The sequence below is a fragment of the Tinamus guttatus genome, unplaced genomic scaffold (genome assembly GCF_059628265.1).
Source record: "Tinamus guttatus ecotype Peru unplaced genomic scaffold, ASM5962826v1 Tinamus_guttatus_pri_ptg000010l, whole genome shotgun sequence".
In the NCBI taxonomy this organism is placed as follows: Eukaryota; Metazoa; Chordata; class Aves; order Tinamiformes; family Tinamidae; genus Tinamus; species Tinamus guttatus.
The window spans coordinates 1,468,138-1,487,038 of NW_028288544.1; the positions used below are offsets into that span (position 1 = coordinate 1,468,138).

Sequence of the window (18,901 nt, forward strand, 5' to 3'; positions counted from 1 at the left end):
TCTCCAGGCCACAGTAGGATATTTTCATGTGACTACTCTAAGGGCTGCAGAATTTCAAGCCAGTAGGAACCAAGTGTTGTCTGGATAGGGTTAAAGCAGCAAGAGAACCTCAAACCTATCCCAAATAGTGTTTTGCGTGTAAAAAAAAAAATCCCAATTTTAGTTGAGCTGGTGCTTTTGAGCCTTCCTGGTTGCCAACACCCGTGGCTGCCCAACAGCTTTGCTTACTTTATTGTTCCCTGACACATGCAAGTTGTAGAAGCCGATGCCATTTCTCCGAACAACCGCTGTTCCCAAGTGGCAGTTGTCCTTTGGCACGTTCTGTGTTCAGTCAGGGATGGAGAGCAGCAGGGAAGCTGAGGGCCCGCCGTGAGCGCCGCAGCTCCCAGCCCCGCGGCGGGGCCCTTTGCAGACTGTGCCGTGAGCGCCGCAGCTCCCAGCCCCGCGGCGGGGCCCTTTGCAGACTGTGCTGCAGGGGCTGTGCCGCCGCGTTCCAGCTCGGGAGCATCCCCATCTGGGAGTCCCCGAATCCAGCACGGGGCCTTTGCGCGGGACACTCCGAGGAAAGCACATTACCTTCACTGCACCAGCAAAAACTGAAGCAATACCTAAAGCAGCCTTAGCAAGGGGGGATGTATTTAATAGTGCACACACAAGTTAGCTGTTTGGTAATGCTGTACAAGGCAGGAATGTCTGTAAAGAAACCCTGAGCAAAAAGGAGGATGCAATTTTTATTTTACGCTTATTGCAACATTATTTCTGGTATTTGTTTGCTATATTGACCAATAAAGGAATATGCTAAAAACAGATGTTAAAATAAAACTGGATATTCTTTCCAGTTGCAGCTTGTTTAAAAAAAATCTAGAGAAAGGAGTTGTGCCCACCAGCTCCAGCAAGAAACGTTTAACGTGGTAGAGAACAAGCTGAGCCTGAGTTACCCAGGACAGCTAATTCCTTTAGCAGAAAGAGTATCTTCTATCATCAGAAAGAGCCATCTGGAAGAGTGCTGGCTCCCCGCCAAGAACAACCCTTTAACAACTGCTCGTCATGTGCTTTAAGTAGTAATGTTCATAACGGCACAACCTGGAGCGTTGGTAAAGGTCCGATTGGAGGGGCGACGTATTCCTCCTCCCTCAGCAGCCGCAGGAGGATGTTCTTCTTATTCTTCGGCCAGTTGTAAATGTGCGTGTTCTGCAGCCAGGTGGGCACGTGCTCCTGAAAAATGAGGAAGAAAAGAAATGGGAAGCCCATAAATCCCACAGAATCTGTAGCAGAGCCCTGCAGATTCCATTAAACTCTGCCAAGCAAGCATTCATTTTGTCTGTTCGAGATGTTTCCTGTAACAACAACAAGAAATTTTAATTTGGCTTCAAAATTGTATTTGGGTTCCTAAAGAAATGAACTTGGTGTGATCTCACAGCTTGTCTGTCTCCCTTTCTCCTGCTGTCATCATGCTGGCTAATTTCAGCCGTGTTTCAGGGAATCTGGATCTCAAAGACAGGCATCTGAAGGCTTGTGAAAGTCAGTCCTGACGAGCGAAGGGAGACTGGTGCCCCTGCCAGGAAAGGTGCCCTCCCCTGAGCAGGAGGCTGGCGGCTGATGCACCTCCAGAGCGGCGCGCTGGGTCGGACACCCGGCACTGCCCACGTCCCGGAGGAGATGCAGCCACTCGAGAGCTTTGCTGTTGCCCTCAGCGTAACCAACCTGGGGCGCAGGGGGTGCGGGAGGAGCGCGGCCTCATGGCTCCTGCTGCTGCCACTGGTCGCGTTGCTGGCGGCTGCTGCTCTGTCAGACTTGCTGCGTTTCCCTACGAGTGCCCTATGTGCCTGGTGCCCCGGCTTCTCCCCTGGCCAAGGAGTCCAGGGCTTCGACAAAGGGTCTTCCCAAAGCAGAGGATTTAAAGTGCTGCTCCTGCAGCGTTTCCTTTGCTAAGGGTGTGAGTAGGATTTCTTGCCTCTGCCTGCAAGTCTGTCTTCACTAATCTTACAGGAATGGATTTTAATCTTTGTGAACTTTGCTCCTTTGACAACGTTGTTTGAAATTGGCCAAGAGATTCAAAAGTTTCTGAGAGAGAGAGAGGAGCAGACAAATATGTTTGCATGCACAGGCCCACACTTGCATGCACACATACCTCACTACATAAAAGTTGTCTGTCTGATAGATCTCGTTAAGAGCTACAGAAGGAAATGTGATAAAAGTACAGCATGGGTTTACCAAACCAACCCTCTATCTGTCTTTGATAAGAAAATACATTTTTTGGAGAAAGGAAGTGCAGTAGACTTGGCCTGTCTGGACATCAGCAAAGCATTTGACATGCGTCCACTTGGGAAATGATTAGGTAAGCTAAAAAAGATGGAAGTTAGTGTGAGAAACGTGCCATGAGCACGCGGGTGCCTCCTGGTAGCGGTACTGCCGACCCAAAACAAGGTGCTTGGGGGTTTCCTCCGGGACTGCTCCTGGGGCAAATTCTGTTTGGTATTTTCATTAGCCAAAAAAGTACCCGGATGCTAGTCGAGTCTGGTGATAATTCCAAACTGGGCAGGTGAGTAGGACAGGAGGTGAATGCAGGAGGCCTGTTCTGAACCCGAAGGGGAGCAGGAAGGTGAGAAGGGGACCTGGGGGAGCCGTGGCCTCCTCCTCACCACACGGGCAGGCTGCGGGTCAGGCAGGTGGGAGGGAGGGGGAAAATGGTTCCAGCCCCTTCAGTTCTTTTCAATCCAGCCCCATATGTGTCCGCAGGGAGGGAAAACGGGACGCGCGGCAGCTTGCAGGCCGGCAGCGCAGGAGGACGCGGCGGCTCTGTGCGGCTGCATGGGGGTACCCTGTGCCTCTCACCCGCGCTCAGGGTGAGGCTGGAAGTGCCAGGGCCTCTCTAACCGCTGGTCATGGGTTTTCCTCTCATTATTCAGTTTCCTGGTGAGCACTCGCCAGCTAGCACAGATCCTTTTTCCTTGGAGGTCAACTCTCTTTCAAGTACCCGCAGTGCTTTACCTTCCTTCTGATGGGATTAACTCGTCTAAGATCATGTCCCCAGATGAAACCTTCTGAACCTTTCCCTCAATCCCTGCATTTTTCCAGTGCAGATACTGTAGTACTTCAACACAGACAGAAAGGAGAGTGTAAAAAAGACCAAAACTTTATGTATACATACATACATATATATATATACCTCTATATCATATTTGCATCCCTAGGATAGTTGTGAGTTTTGGAGGCATTGATACCTCATCTCCTCTGAGATGCCTGCAGACTTCACTACTGCAGCCTGCCCGGGCTCTCCTTCCACCCAGGATATCCTCAGTTAAATTACCATTAACCAGCCTGATGAGGGTCGGTGATGTACCAGAGAAATGAGGAAACGGAGCAAATCGCAACAGTCACAGAAATGCTGAGCTGCGTAAGTGAGGCGAGGAAGGAGCCTCTTGAGAAACTGAAGGGAGACCAGGGCTGCCCAGCAATCAGCAGGGAGGCTGCTCGGAGACGGCTGCTTTGACAAGAGCAGCTGAATAAACCAGCCCTGGAAGTTCCTTATAGATCCCTGCCTGCGAGCTGCTGTATGCTAACCAGCCCTTTGATACACAGAGTCTAGCCTGAAATTGACCTAATTTTACTCTTCTTGTGCGTGCCACAAGGCCCAGAGCAGGCGCTGGTGCCCGCGGAGCCGTTTCCCTGCACGCTGCGCGTGCTGCGCAGGCTCCGAGCTCTGTTTGCACCGCAGGTGCTCGAGGGGCACCGCAGGGTGGGAGCAGCCCTGCCCTGTGCCCCTGCTCAAGCTTGAAGACCCCCGGAAAACACACAACAGGGCACTGCCCCGTTCCCAACCGCCCAGTTACTCAAGGCAGCTAACAGATCGTCCTCCTTCGTGCTAAGGTCATTCAGAAAGCTGAGTGATATAAAATACCAGAGGCACCACCATTCAGCCCTAGGAATCTTACATATTTTACAAAGCCAGGGACATGTTTTCAAGTTTCTGGACTGATACTAAATCAGTGCTTAAGTAAAGAATTTTGCACTAAAATCCACAAGTGCTATGGGACTTCACAGTCCTACAAAACATGGATAGAGTTGTTTAAATGTCGGCTTAGTTTCCAAACGCTGGGCACCCAAATAAATATAAATAATCTTTCCATCCTCTTCCAAAATGCGGCTGTCCCTTGGGGTAACATGACAGCTACCAAGCAGAGCACACAACCTTTAACGATGAAAAGTGAATGTGAATATAATACATCCATTCTAAGTTTGGGGGAAGTGAAAAATGAGGCCATTTAACTTTTCCAGCCATGTAAAAATCCAAGAGATTCTCCCAGCATGAGGAAGAAAGGTAAGGGATTCAGTCATCTTACTTATTCTCAAATGAATCCACAAAACCAATAAGGAGGGTAGATGAAATTGCAAGTCCTAAAAACCCTTAGAGTTTGCCTTTGATGAGCCCATCAAAGTTCAAGCAACAGCACGGTACTTCAGTATTTATTGTCCTCTTTATTTTTATATTCTCAAGCCACCCCCTTCCAGATCCTCACTTCACATCAGTCATAAATCTCCCCCATCACACTCATCAACATTACATCTGCACAAAATTATAAAGGGTTAATATAAAAAACATGCCTGCTGGGTAGATCATCTCTCTCCATTTAAATTCTTTCAGTGCTCAAGACAATATGAGTTTTAGTTATACCCTCGTCATGAAAAATACATCTATGTACTGATATTTACATGGTGGGTGTTTTTTCCTTATTTATTGTACATAAAACGGTAAACTTTTCACGTAAAATGCAGCTTGAAGTATTACTAGCGGGCTACTAAATGCTGAGAAATTGAGATTTTCATCTTCAAAATTTCATCAGGTGAACTCTAATCAAATCATACATGCTTAATTATGTAACAAATATATATATGTTTTTATGTTACCTTTTTCGCATTTGGAAAAAGCACAGGGATGAATCTGAAGTTCATACTTCCTTGTTGTATAAACTCAATCTGCATCTAGAATAGAACAAATCATCATGTTTATTGTGATTAATATCTTATTGCTTTTTCTGTACATGCATCTGAATCCTGAATACCTAAAAGCAGTCACTGCTGACTTAAACTGCTCTTCGGTTCAGTGCTTTGCTCTCTTGCTGGTGGGCTCTAGGTATCATTTTGTTGGGCCGTTTACCTGATTCCTCCTTCCTACTGAGCGGATATAGGCCAGGTTTGTCAGCGTTTCTGCAGCATTTGCGGTTCTTTAGGACTAACCGGTTGTGGGTGTCGCTGCAGTTGCAGTCCCATGAGAGCCATCTAGAAGCCGGACCCGACTAAGGGCCTGGGTCAGTCCCCAGGGATGCAACAAGTCCCAGGCGGAGGCTGGGAGCCGGTGCCAGGCCCGGCCGGTGCTGCGGGGCGGCTGGGCTGGCCGCGGCTTCACCAGGTTCAGCGGGAGGATAAGCCGGGGTTTGGCAGGAGACGGGGCGAGAAATGGGACAGAGCGAGAACTGGGGGAGAAGTGATGAGTTTCACAATCCCGGCAGCTCTTCCGGACTCCATGCCCAGCCTGGGGCTGGCGGCAGAGAACGGCCTCCGGGCCCCCAACGCCGCTGCCACCGCAGGGGCCCGTCCCGTGCAGCCCTCACGTGGGCTCTGCAGTGCCACCTTCCAGCTGCCTTTGCTGCTGCCCGTCCCTTGGCTGATGGGGACTGGTTTATAAGGAGCTAAGTCAGGCTGCTTTGGGTAAGGCCGTGCTGAGGGCTACGCGACAGGGCAGCAAGGGCTCAGGAAGGTGAGGGAGGGAAAAACATGGGATAAGAAAGAATACGGAGGAATAAGACGAGCGTGTTTAATAGGATTTTTCTTTCTTGAACCTCTTAGCAGATGTTAATGAGTGCACAGAGCTGATGAGAGGGAGGATTAATGAAATCCAAAGGGGAGTGTTTAACTATGGGGATTAGTGAAAACAAAGCTCAGAACCTGCCACTTGGAGACAGATTTGTCTTTGGAGAAGAGACAGAGCCTTTCTGAACCGGCGAGTGCATGTCCTTGCTTACCATCCTGTGGATGTATTTAGTATGTAAGCCATGTTCATCCCTGTCCAGCTGGGATTCAGCCCCTTCCACATCCTGTTTGTATTTTGGACTGATTGCTATGATTATCATCACGGTCTTCTGTTAGGGAGAAAAGCACTTTTATGAAATTGGGAAGTGCAGCATGTTTGGTAGAGGCAGATCGGAAATCTGCCAGTTTGTATTTTAAGTGATCTTTATGTTCTTGGCAAACATGAGAGGATCTCATTCATTCTGGCAGGAAATGCAGGAGAACTCGTACACTCATTTTCCTCTTTATTTCTCGAGATCTCACAGTATAGAATATCTAAATGTCAAGAGATATATTAACAGCTACCAGTTTGCAGTTGGAATCCCTCTAATAAAAAGCTACTTTTCATCAGTGGAGAGCGCATATGTACATACACAGAAAACTTACCCTCAAATTCCAACCTAAGTGTTTTCCAACGGCTCACGTGTAACCCTGTGGGGCGCCTGCAAGCCCCACAGTGTCTGTGTCTGTGGCAGCTGCAGGCAGGGCCAGCCCCAGGGCCAGGGCCATCACGGCTGCCCCCTCAGGCGGGAGCAGAGGGACCATGGGTTGGAACAGAACTGTGGGAGCCGGGGGCCTGGGGTCAGCTGCTGCCTCCCTCCTGCCTTGCCCAGGGCGCCGCCGCTCTCCCCACAGCTCAGCCACGATCCCGATCCCGCCGGCGGCCTCTTTAATCCCGGGCCCTGCCTGATCTCGGGTTTCCACCAAGGGGCCATCCTTCGTATCCGGGAAATCTCCCTCCTCCTTTATGGTGGCCCAGGGAAGAGGTTCCGCAGATTAAAGCCTCCTATTTGCGTTTTCTTAGGGCCTGTCTTTCATCTCTGCCACATCAGCCTGTGCAAGGTTTCCAAGTATGTGGCTTGTAGTCATCCTGGCACCTAATTAACTCTTTCCTTCTGTGCAATATCAAGGGAATTTGCCCCACTACAAGGTCAAAAACTGTAAGGAAGCACCATCCCCTGCACTGACTTAACATACTGCAGAGCTGCTGGTGCTCGCGCCTGACGCACACTAAGCACTTACAGATGTTGAGGGCTTGCAGAGCCGGGCTCAGCTGCGCCCGTCCCCCTGCTTGTGTGTGCGTAAAGGTTTGGAAATGAGAAACTGCTTCCACAGGCAGTCCATGGAGGCAGAAAAGCTTCTCCAGGGGTCAGTGAGAGAAGAACCCACCAGTATTTTAACCAGCAACACAGAAACTGCAGGTGAGAAGCAGGACAGACATTGCTGCTGTTTTGCAGCTTGGGATGAAACACAGATATCTCTCTATTTTACCATACAGGGGTAAAAACAGACACTATTGAAAAATGAGACGGATGAACCAATGGCAGCTTCAGGCTGAATATAACGGCAGCCACCACTGGAATTTGTCAGAAAGGGCCAGATTAGCACTTCATTTCTTAAAGAAAGATTTTTGGGATTGTACAAAGCAGAAGTGAGTGCGGTTTGGTTATACCTTCTACCACCGACCTCTGCTGTTTCAGTAGGGGCAGGGAAGGGCACATCTTGCATTTTGAGTCTGCTCCCGTTACTATTTGAATAATTTGACAATTTTCCCCAGGTCACCTCTGCCGGGGAGCAAGGTGAAATTGTCTTTACATACATCACCTAGGTAGCGCTCCATCCACTTAATGATGTCGATGCCTCGTACCGTGTCCTCGAATATATCAATCTGCAAGAGAGGGCCACTCTGTGGTTAGCAGCCCCTTGCCTTCTCCCCCCAGGCCATGGCTCCAAAAAGGCACTCGGATGCCAGCCCTTTTTCCTAACTCCTGACATCCATGCCTGTTTTCCTTAGGAAAGGGGCATCCCCACCCACATAGACGTGCACATGCACAATTCCACCCCACAATTCCACCCCATTTCCCTGTGCTCCATAACTGAGCAGGACGGCACCATGCGGAGCTGCAGGCGGCCGTCCCAGGAGCCCTCTGGGCTCCTGCAGCTGCAGGCAGCTGTTCCGGCCGTCCTGCCCGGGCAGCCCTGAAGCCCTCCCTCAGGGAATTTGCTGGTTGGAGACAATTGCTGCTGGTGAACACTGGATATTCCCCGCTTACAAACTGGCTTCCTTTGCTTCCATTAATGCCTCAAGAAGGCATTCTTGCCCACCTGCTCTATTTGCACAGCTGACCCCGAATGGCTGCATCAGAGAGCTTCCAGCTGCAAGAGCATATACTGCGTGTCGCATTTTAGCTTAATCTTGCACTAACTTTTCAGGGCGTGTGGTGGGAAGTCAGCCAGGTCGCTGATCCTGCAAGCAGCAAAGCAACCTTCAGCAAGAGGGGGAGGCGGAGGACCTCACGGGACCAAATATGACCAACACGGCTCTCCTCCTGCGCTGGCTGGAAGCCAGGAAAACGGCAGTCAGTGGCCGTGGCCAGTGGAGTAAGTATTAACTTCTCCAAGCTTTTGACAGAAGAGTCACGGTCCTTTTCCCCTCTCCAAAAATAAAGAACATGTTTGTTTTCCTGTTTTGGGGGCATTTTACTGTGTATATTGTTCTGCAGCAATCTCCAAGAGTTGCCTGTTAAGCAAGGATGCTCTTAAGGAGCCTTCTGGCAGTCTTCTACCCTTGCACCTCTGCGTGTTCATAGCTTTCTCAGGAATTGGTCAAATGTAGTAAAGAACTGCTAGAGAGGAGCATAACTCCAGGCTTTGGAAAAAAAAGAAAAGCCTTTGATTCAGGAAAATAAATAAGCATGTGCCAAACTCCCACTGAGTCCCCTTCAGTCTAACGATAGCCACTTGCTTAAATGTTCTCCTGAACTGAAGCCAGAGAATGAAGGTGGAGGGGTCACACAGCACATGTGCTTGAAATAGGGAAATATGAACCAAGCTGGTGATGGGCGCCGACTCCGAGGGCCTCTGTGGCTGGGTCCCCTTGAGAGTGCTGTGACGAAGCAAACTCAAAAGTTAAATGAAAACCTGGACAGCTTATGGGATTAGACAGTAGGACACAGACCTTTTCCAGGGATTTCTGAATCCTTTTAAAAAGTATAATCAACCAAATGAAACTACAAGACAGGCTGATTCATTAAGGTGTGTGAAATACATTGGGTTTAGATCTTTAGGTTTGGTCTTTAGTAGAAAGATATTCATACCTTTGAAGAACCAGCAATGTAACAGCATCTCAGAAAAGAAGCTAGGATGGGATGATCATGAAAACTGACCTTTTTTAATACTGTACATCAAATACGAAGCACCCTTAATGGAATAGCTCATAAAAACTCATACGATTGCCCATCTGGCACCTGGTGCCACTAAATAGAATTTCCAGGGTCACTATTAAATCCTATTTCAAAATATAAATTTCACTTAAAAAGCATGAATAGATGAAAAAGTCAAATCATTTAAGGTACAACTTTTACATCCAAAGCCCAGTTCACTCCACTTGTGTCTTATTTAATCTACAATGCAGCAATACAGAAAAATATTTGATAGACTGTGTGTCTCTTCTCTCCTGGTTTCCCGGGAGAGGATACTTACAGCAGTCTGAAATCCATTCACAAGCAGGAAGTTCACAAATTTCATGACCTCCACGGCTGTATCCACAGAGTAGGTTATGAAGACCTTGCCTAGGAGAGAGAGTCCAGGTGAATGAGAGGGGCACCAAAACAAGCAGCGCAGGGAGCGAGGCTGCCTGGGCTCTCCTTTCATCCCACGGTGGCTGCTGCCCTCGACTCCCCTCTGGTTTTGGGGGTGGCCGTGGGGCTGTGCAATGGCCAGGAAGCCCAGCTCCCCCTCCAGCCCTGCCTCTCGATGCGGGGGAAGGAGGTTTCGTGCCCGTTAAAGAATTAGACACTCATAGGTCAGAAGCAGCCAGATGGTTCATCTGCTGTGGCCGGGTGACTGTCACAAACCATGCAAATTTATCCAGTAATTCCTGCACCCAGCCCACGCTAACGGATAAAGCCGGGCGTGTTCAGGAGCGCGCTCAGGTGTCACAACTCACTCCTCAGGATGGAAACTGCAGTGCAGGACTTGGAAAGGGGATGCACAAAACAAAGATTAAAGGACAAATGAAAACCAGAGAGGAGACGTGGGGGGTATTTCCCTCACTAGCCAGTACAGCATTTAAAAGGAAGCCAGTTTTTCCAAGCCTCGTTTCCCATTCGGACCAAAGGGTGAGACTGGTTCAGCGGGGCTGCTGCCCCTAGCAGGAAGAGCCCTTTGCTGCAGCTGGTGCCACCAGCGGCGCCTGCGCTGCCCTCAGTGCTCCCTGCCCAAAATCCATCTCCTCTGACCAGCTCCAGGGCAAACTGAGGTCAAGGCTGGACATCTTTGTCTGGTTTAGGACAGGCAGAAACATTTTACCCCAAGGGCTTTGTTTGTTATTAGTCTTTTACTGTAAGCTTCAGTGCCCCCTGCCTCAAAGGGACACAAGGAGTCAGGAAAACAATCCTAGCAGTATTTGTTTTTTTGTAAACAACATAACAAGCAATTAATGACAATTATCTTTTCAGGATCGGAGGGAATAATTCCGTTCCGCCAAACACGAGCACCCACGCCCTGCAGATGGGATGACATTTTGCATTTTCTTTCCTTGTTGCCTTTGTGCCTTGCTGCCGGTGCAGCAAGGGGCCTTCCCCCCTGCCCGCGGCTGCTCTGCAGAGCCCTGCAGAGAGCACCTTTGCTACCCACTTACGCAGCTCCTCAGGAAGGTTGCTGGTTTTCAGCGTTCCCTTGGCCGCAGGGCTGCTGAAGGGCCTCGGGATGGCGGCTGGACAGGGCGTGTGGCCAGGAGGACGGCAGCGGGCGGCGTCTGCCCCGCACGCCGGCGCCGAGAGCTCGCCGCTGCGCGGCTCGTTGTAGAACTGGTTTCTAGAAAGAAAAGCAAGTAAGGATTTTAAAAATACTTGTTTTCAGCTAAAATTCCTTTCTTCTTCTTCTTCAGAGCATGTTAAGAACTTTATCTGTGAAGTAGCTAAGAAAAGTTCTTGAAAAAATTCTTGGCCTGGCATTTATTTTTGGCTACTGCAGCACCTTTTGACCGGAGCCCTCTGGCTGACTGGGTTAGAGCCCACCCCGAGGCATGCTCTGGGGCAGAGCAGCATTAGCCACGGGAAGTGAACGCCTGTCTGGGCTGGAAGCTGCTCACTTTGCAATTAGAGCAGGGAAAGACATTTCTGAGTGACAAATAACGCGGTGCCAAGGACATGGCTACACCTGGGCATCTGCTCCCCCATCCACAGGCCCCGCTGTGGCAACTCAGCCATTCAAGGCACCACCACTCTCAGGAGGCCACACAGGAGATGTGGCTCAAGGAGGGAAGACACCTTCTAGAGGAAAACGGGATGTGGGGACTCACAGCTCCCCGTGTGTGCTCTGGCACGACCTGAGGTGTCTCTTGTTTTGGGGAAAACCTTCAAGTTTTGCCAGAGGGATAAGCTCTGATTCCTGGCCCAGCAATAGAGGTCCAGTGCAGCTCTCTCATCGTAGGGATCTACATCCAGGACCTGCAGAAACCTTGCATAATATCTGTTCTCCCTTCAAGACAAACCCAGAGAAAGGGATGGTTTTAGGAAGCTCAGCAGTTCTGTTCTTAGCCTGTTTTGGCTTCACAGTGTGAGCCAATAAGAAGGGCAATTTATAGAGACTTTTCAATGAGGTGTGATCTGAATCTGTTGGGCTGAACCTCAGGCCAAGGGTTGGGTTTCCCTGGAAGCTTTTCCCCACAGAGCAGTGATGCTTAGTCAATGAAGCCCCCTCTCTTTTTTCCTTTGCCTTTCTTAAATGAATGATGACAGGCTGGTCACAGCATGTTTTCTGTTGTCACATTAAGATTTGGTTTCTTCATTTTGGTACAGATGTTTTTTGTTACAAAATACTCTATAGGCAAATATTACCAACATTTAACTGCTGTTCCTGGAAGCAGCATGCGAACACCAGTACCCCAGCTGCAGGACAGGCCCTGGTTACTGTGAAGGTCATTTAGAGGAGCAAAGTACCAAGAAAAGCAACCCACACCTCATCAAACACCCCAAAATTACCCTGTGGTTTGTTTACAGATCTTCCCAAAATGTCACCTGATGCAACAAATGTCAAAAATTAAGAGGCCTATTTTGAATTTTACTAATTCTTGGGATACCAATGGTTCCTCAGTGTTTCTACACCTTCAAACTAACTCCTCAGCATAACCAGCTCTGCTGCAGCTACTGCCTTATCTTCATCCTATTTTTCTGTTACAAACCATAAATTTTGGGGCCAGGGGAGCGCAATGTTGCTGTCAGCTGCCCCCTTATGTTGCTGGTTCTGCCTGTCGCCTCCGTTTGCTGCCAGGGCTGTGTCACTTGCGTGAACACTTGCAAACACAGATGCCTCTAGGTTTATCCCCTTTGCAAATATTTTGGCACTCCAGTAAAACAGCCACCTTTTCAGATGTGCTGAACACCTGCAGCTTCAGCCTGACTTGAGGCAGCCGAGTGCAGAGTGAGCCCTGCACAGGCAACACCTCCCATCTGTGAATGACCTGCCTTTATCGGGGAGCAGGTACGAGGCCTGGCCAATTAACCTGGGAAAAGCAGGGGCAGCCCCAGCCGAGCCGAGCGGGGCACGGGGCGCTCTGTCGCTCCGTGAGCGATCCCAGGGAGCGCCGCAGGCTGCAGCACAGAGATACAGCAGCCAAGGCGGGATCCTGGTGGGAGAGATGAGGAGGAAATCCCGGAGCGCTGGTAACAGAGCGGTGCGAGGAGGCTCGGCCGCGAGGCCAGGGACCGAGCGCAGCGCCCAGCCGGCCTGGGCTCTCCACAGGGCAGCTCTAAGGTTTCAGCTGAGATATTTTTCAACCCTCATCCCTTTAACCTTTGAGTATCTGTCTCTCTTAACGCGCGCGTTTCAGAGCGCGCTGCAACAACATATCAGGTAACCAGCTTTCAAGTTCCTTGGGGTAAGGTCAGGCGCCTGCTGCGTGTGAAACAGCAAATAAATAAAACAAGCCGGTATTTGGCATATCCCTCAGCAAGCCAGGTACAGTGACATTGCAAAAGCTTCAGAATTCCTGGGTAATCCCCCCGCAACATTACCTAGGAGCTTCCAGCGGGCCCAACTTACGGAAATGGCGGAGGAGCCGGGGAGGAGCAGGGCCGCGGGGCCCGGAGGCCGGAGTAATTGGGGACGAGCTGCTGGGCCGGGCGGATGACCCTCACACAGGGCCCCGGCACGGGAGGCAGCGGCTGGGACACGCGGGCACCGTGCGGGTAGGGGCTCCTGCCACCTGCGAGGGCGAGAGAAGCAGAGCAGCAGCCATCAGCTCGGCCAGTACGTTTTTGCCTCAGTTTAGGCTTAGCAGTTTCCAGGCATGTCCTCCTTTATTTCTAGGGAGGCTGCAGCAGTTCGGAGGCATGTGCAGGGTGCTCAGCTTGAAAGAAACAAGATTAAGGAAAGGTTTTACAGCCTGAAGTTTCCTATTTCCCTTTCGCAGATGATATGGTTCAGCTTCCCACTGTGGGTTGGGCTGCTGGGACAACTGACAGTTAAATACTGAGGGCTGCTTTGTCCCCGCACTTAGCATGCCTTGTTTTTTTTTTTTTTTTTTTTTTAATTTCTTTTTTGGCAATAACTCGAGAAAATGAATCATCCTAACATTCTCATGAAAGCAGATGAAAAAACCTGGAACGAATCAGTTTGCAACACCAAGGCTAAACAGACGGAGATTACTGCAAATGAAAAGAGAAAAAAAAAAAAAAACTTGGTTTGTGACTTCCCTCTGCTCGGATTTTCTGCCTAGGTGACCTTTTAAGGCCCTGCTGTTGGTGCTGGTGCCCAATGTGAGAGTTTAGCTGAAGCACCTCTGAAAAATCTCGCTGTCATCGGCATCGCCGTGCCGTTTATCAGCTAAGGCACGGAGGAATTCGCTGAAAGAGGAGGCAGCCTGGGCTGCTGCTTTCCCAGGGAGGGAAAACTCTTTTCCCCAGTCTTTCTGCTTGCAGTTTTCATCAGGCGGCAGCTCTGCTTGCTCGCAAGCTGTTGTGCAGAGATCAAAGTCCAGCCTGGCAGGGCTTTCCAGCCTGAACACTGCTGGTTATGGCGCTAGGAGCTGGCTCCAAATGCGGCAATACTCAAACACTCTTTTTTTTTTTCCCACAGTTTGCTTTTTAAAAATCATTTTAGCTACTTTGGGGGCATATTTTCCTTTTCCTAGCAGCCACGAGGACATTTTTTTTAAGTAAAAAGGTAAAAAGAAAAGCTTTAATGCAATCATGCAAATCCAGGAGGCAGAGGTTTAAAGGGTGTAGGCAGCCTCCTGTTTGTTGAGATTGTTGTAGGAGATTTTTCTTCCCCTCCCTATCAGCTATTTGTAACTGGACGGGTTGAACACAAAGATGGCCATTGATGGTGTTCCTCAGGCCCAGGCCTAGGAAAACTGCCAGGATGGGAGGATGCAGTTTGGCTTAAGGGTTTTTAGGCTGGCTGCTGCTTGGGGGTGTGTGTGATGCTGTAGCATTTAGTAGACGCAACCACCGTGACCAGGTACAAGGCCGGGTTATCTGCCCGGCCTTGCGCCAGCAGAGCAATGCGCTGAAACACAAGCTGCTGCCAGCAGGGGATCTGGGCAGCACCCGGCACGTGAGAAACAGGAGGGCAGCTGCCAGCTCCTTGGTCCTGGCCACATCTGCTCCAACCATCTGAGTTTCTGGCATTCTCTTTGCCCTCTGGATGTGCTTGGAACACTATGGACTTTTTCTAAAGAGAGCCCCTCAGAGCGTCCGCTTTAAAACAAAGCTCGTTCTGTGGGCGCCCCGTTCCCCCCGGCGCCTGCGTGCGGAGGAGGCGGATAGTGACGGGTGGCACCGCGCAGGCAGCTGCTCCTCTGCGCAGAGCTCGGCCCAGGCTGCCGCGCGGAGGCTGGTGCGGGAGCAGGGGGACCCTCCGTGCGCGCTCAGCACAAGGATCCCCTTCCCCAGCACAAGGATCCCCAAGGTCAGAGGCGACCGCCAAGGCTCTGATACTCTGACTGTCTTAAACCTACTCACAGCACACGGCGGGCACGGCGAAACCCTTTAAGCAGATGCAGTATAAATGCTGTGGTGCCCGCAGAAGGTTAGAAAAATAAAAGGCCTTCAGAACAGGCCTGCAGCTTTTTATTACAAAGCGAGCCCCAAACTGTCTGGGGGCCCCCTGAGTCTCATGTAATATGAATTTTATTAAAAACAATGATATTCCGCTGAATGTTCAAAGCTCACTTCATAACAGATAAAAATCTCTGCAACTGAAAAGGAATACTAATTAATAGCAGGCTGTAAACTGCTTCATGGGCTCCAAGAGCCAAAAACGCTCCTATTGACCGAGTCACATCAGCGCTCGGGGACACGGTCACCAGCAGCTGGGAGGTGTCCATTTTAAGCAAGGAGCTTTCAGCTAAGGCGAGAAAAAATGCGGGTGATAGATGTCATGCTTTCCTTTCTTCTTTTTTTTTTTCTCAAGTAGAAATAAAATACATGGATTAGTTCGGTCATAATGTGGGTAGATACTATTTACAGAGATCAAAGGTAGCTATCCATCCTGTTTTTGGCAGGAAATGCTCAACTTTCTTTGGAGATCCAAGTGGGAGCAAGAAAACCTATGAAAACAACAGGAATTCAATCAGTCTAGGAGGCTGCTGAATGACTGAGGCAAGGAGGAAGGAAATGACTAGAATATGAAATAACAGCAGGAGAAGGCTGCGTATGCTCAGTGTGGGACTGAAAATACAGAGTTTCTAGGCAAAAACATTAGCCTTCATCTGCTGAGTAACTGTGAGCTCTTTAACCTCTGATCTGGCTCTGAGGTTCTGCATCAGCAAGGCCCTTAATTCTGGAATTATAAAAAAAAATACTGGGAATTGCAATATCGCATTATATTTGCAAATAAATATTTTGAAATGCTAATAATTGCACACTGTGAAGGAGGTGCAGCAGGAAAATGCCAGCATGGTGAATGATGGCAGAGACATCCCAGGAAAACCCCGCGTGGGGGTAAGCAGTGTCACTTACATGGGTGCTGTGGGTGTTGCTCCATGGGGCAGTGGTGCCCGAAGCAGCCGTGAACTTGGGAAGAAACGTTGGGATGGGGCGAGTGCTGGCACAGAGGATACTGCTGGTGCTCAGGTCCGAAAAACTCTCTGGAGATCAGGGGTCCCGGGAGGTCCTGGGGGTTCAGCACAGACACCAGAGGTAAGGGCGGCTCCAAGTGCCTGATGCCCATGATGTCTCGTGCCTGGGAATTGCATCCCGTGTCCACAGGCGCCAGCTCTGCTGGCAGTCTGTTTTCGGAGGGTTGCTGGGGCTGTGAGCTCCCTTGGCTGCTGCCCTCGAGCGAGTCCTCCACAATGTCAGACAAGCTCTTGCTCAATGTACTGGAATTGTGCCCAGTGTCAGCTGAAAGCTGAGATCTCAGATGCGCACCTGCTTTTTCCACAGCTAAAAGATGCGCCCTGGAGGGAACTATCCCAGCGATTGACTCCCCAGGGGAAGAGAAGTGCCCGTCTTCATCGGGATCTGTGTATTTGGACCACAGCCTGCTGTCCAGCTCCAAGGCTCCTACATCAGGCAGTGCAGGGGGGTGACGTTGTGCTGATCCTTGGAGACACGACGGCCCGGTGTCGGGCTGCGGCACCCAGGCTCGAGGCTCCCGGCGCTCCTCGTTCTCCATGTGCTCTCCAGAAGAGTGTGAAGCCTCTTCCAAGGCACGTTCGACAAATGGGGACCACATCACCGATTCATCCACTTCAACTGGTATGCTCCGACTCGCAAAAGTGCCTGAAAAACACGGAAAGGAGAGGAAACACCATGGACTGACAGCCATGCAGACAAATCTGTCATCTTCAGCCACCACTCAACGACTGTGAGCCAGAATATTTGAAAGGAGAGCACCAAAAACCACTCACATTCTTGAAAAACACAGGTGGAAACGAAGACAGGTCTGGCTGGATTTTGGCAAAGCAAGAAAGCAGAGGGTTAGCCAGAGTGTTGCTGGCACAGAGTGACTGTGGGGACTCACCTGACACGGAGGCCATCTCCAAGGCGTGCAGTCTCGCTGGAAACAGGAGTCAGCTTTCTTAGCACAAGGACAGAATTTTCCAGCAAACTGGAAAACAAGGGAGAGCACTCTGGTAAGCATAGTACGGTTTCACACAGTCAATAATCCCAAAATAACTCTATGTCAGAGACTGAAAAAGAACACTGGTTAGAGTTCTGGAAATCACATTTCGCAGTACAGACACTTTTATGGGATTTCTGGTACTGACTGTTCCTGCTGAGACTGGGAGAAAAAGAGGATCACATGAACTGCCTCTTTTAGGTAATTTTCTGCACCTGACAAAAGAGCAGGCTCTTTAGGCCTGGAAATTTGGTTTAGAGATACTCCAGAGAATACAATCACAATGTTTTACTCCAGACTTTCTAATAATAGCTATGTATTAGATCTTCGGATCTAAAATTCACCTCACACCTAGCTGTATGGGGTGAGCAATTTTAATTCCAAAGATGTTTTCCAAACACTTGCTTATTTTATCAAACTGGTTCATCCATGCTTTCATTACAGGGTTGTTGTTACTTTAAAATGCTTAAAATTAAAGGATAATTTAGAAACTTGAGTGATTGCTTGGATTTTTTCTCATTTTCAGGCTCAGACAGCAAAATCAAAACTTCCTTTTGGGGACTGTTCAGTAAATTTGGTCCAGCCAAATTATTCTTGATGGATGATGCTTCTACACCACCTTCCCACAGAATTACAGAACCATCTAATGTGAATTATATGCTGTTGCTGCAGCATTTGGGGGGGATGCAAACCTGGTCAAGTCAGCTCCCGAGGCCACGCTCGCGAGCTGGGCACAGGCTGAGGACTCGCTGCCGAGCAGCGCTCCTGCCAGCGCCCCGGCTCGCGTGTCCCCAGCCTGTGCCAAAGAACAGCATCAGGACGTGTCTGCTGTTGGCTGGCTGATCTCTGTGCCTGGCTCCATCCTGCGGTGCAGATTTTGCTCTGAGCAGATTTTATCCCTTGCCTTGGGGTATGGAGCAAGAAAGCTTCTCCCCAGCTGTTCTCCATCTATCAGACCGGAGAAGGCAGAATCCCAGGCAGGAGAGTCTGAGAAGAAGGGCCGAAGAACTTGAGCAGTGGGAACGGCAACTTTCGACAACAGCAATTAAAAGCCTCATGAGGAAAGGCAAATTCACGAATTTGAAGAGCTTATGGAAGTCCAAGGATTTCACAGAATCACAGAATAGTTGAGGTTGGAAGGGGCCTCTAGAGATCATCTAGTCAAACCCTCCCTGCACACTCAGGGACACCCAGAGCACATGGCACAGGGTGGCGTCCAGGCAGGTTTGGAAGATCTCCAGAGAAGGAGACTCCACAACCTCTCTGGGCAGCCTGTTTCAGGGCTCTGTCACCCTCACAGGAAAGAAGTTCTTCCTCACATGGAGATGGAATTTCCTGTGTTTCAACTTATACCCATTACCCCTTGTCCTGTCACTGGCCACCACGGAGAAGAGCCTGGCCCCGTTCTCCCGACAATCACCCTTCAGGTACTTGTACATGTTGATCAAATCTCCTCTCAGTCTTCTCCAGGCTAAACAGGCCCAGCTCGCTTAGTTTTTCCTCATACGATAAATGCTCCAGTCCCTTAATCATCTTCATGACCCTACAGTGGACCCTCTCTAGAATCTCCATGTCCCTCTTGTACTGTGGAGCCCAGAACTGCACCCAATACTCCAGGTGCGGCCTCACCAGAGCTGAGTAGAGGGGCAGGATCCCCTCCCTCGCTCTGCTGGCAACGCTCCTCCTGATGCAGGCCAGGACCCCATTGGCCTTCTTGGCCACGAGGGCACATTGCTGCCTCATGGTTAACCTGTTGTCA

The 18,901-nt window shown here is 49.9% G+C and overlaps 2 protein-coding genes across 2 annotated transcripts; both read right to left on the reverse strand.

The window, feature by feature from the left end:
- Positions 1 to 1,068: 1,068 nt before the first annotated feature.
- On the reverse strand, positions 1,069 to 10,812 carry TRAF3IP2 (TRAF3 interacting protein 2). Its single transcript, XM_088522345.1, has 6 exons — positions 10,712 to 10,812; positions 9,553 to 9,641; positions 7,670 to 7,738; positions 6,024 to 6,137; positions 4,909 to 4,983; positions 1,069 to 1,215 (listed from the first exon to the last, which is right to left on the reverse strand). The coding sequence occupies exons 2-6, from the start codon at positions 9,595 to 9,597 to the stop codon at positions 1,069 to 1,071; spliced, it is 450 nt and encodes a 149-aa protein (XP_088378471.1). The 5' UTR covers positions 9,598 to 9,641; positions 10,712 to 10,812.
- Positions 10,332 to 17,059, reverse strand: LOC148596329 (E3 ubiquitin ligase TRAF3IP2-like). Its single transcript, XM_088522243.1, has 5 exons — positions 17,044 to 17,059; positions 16,038 to 16,802; positions 13,117 to 13,279; positions 10,712 to 10,887; positions 10,332 to 10,351 (listed from the first exon to the last, which is right to left on the reverse strand). The coding sequence occupies exons 1-5, from the start codon at positions 17,057 to 17,059 to the stop codon at positions 10,332 to 10,334; spliced, it is 1,140 nt and encodes a 379-aa protein (XP_088378369.1).
- Positions 17,060 to 18,901: the final 1,842 nt, after the last annotated feature.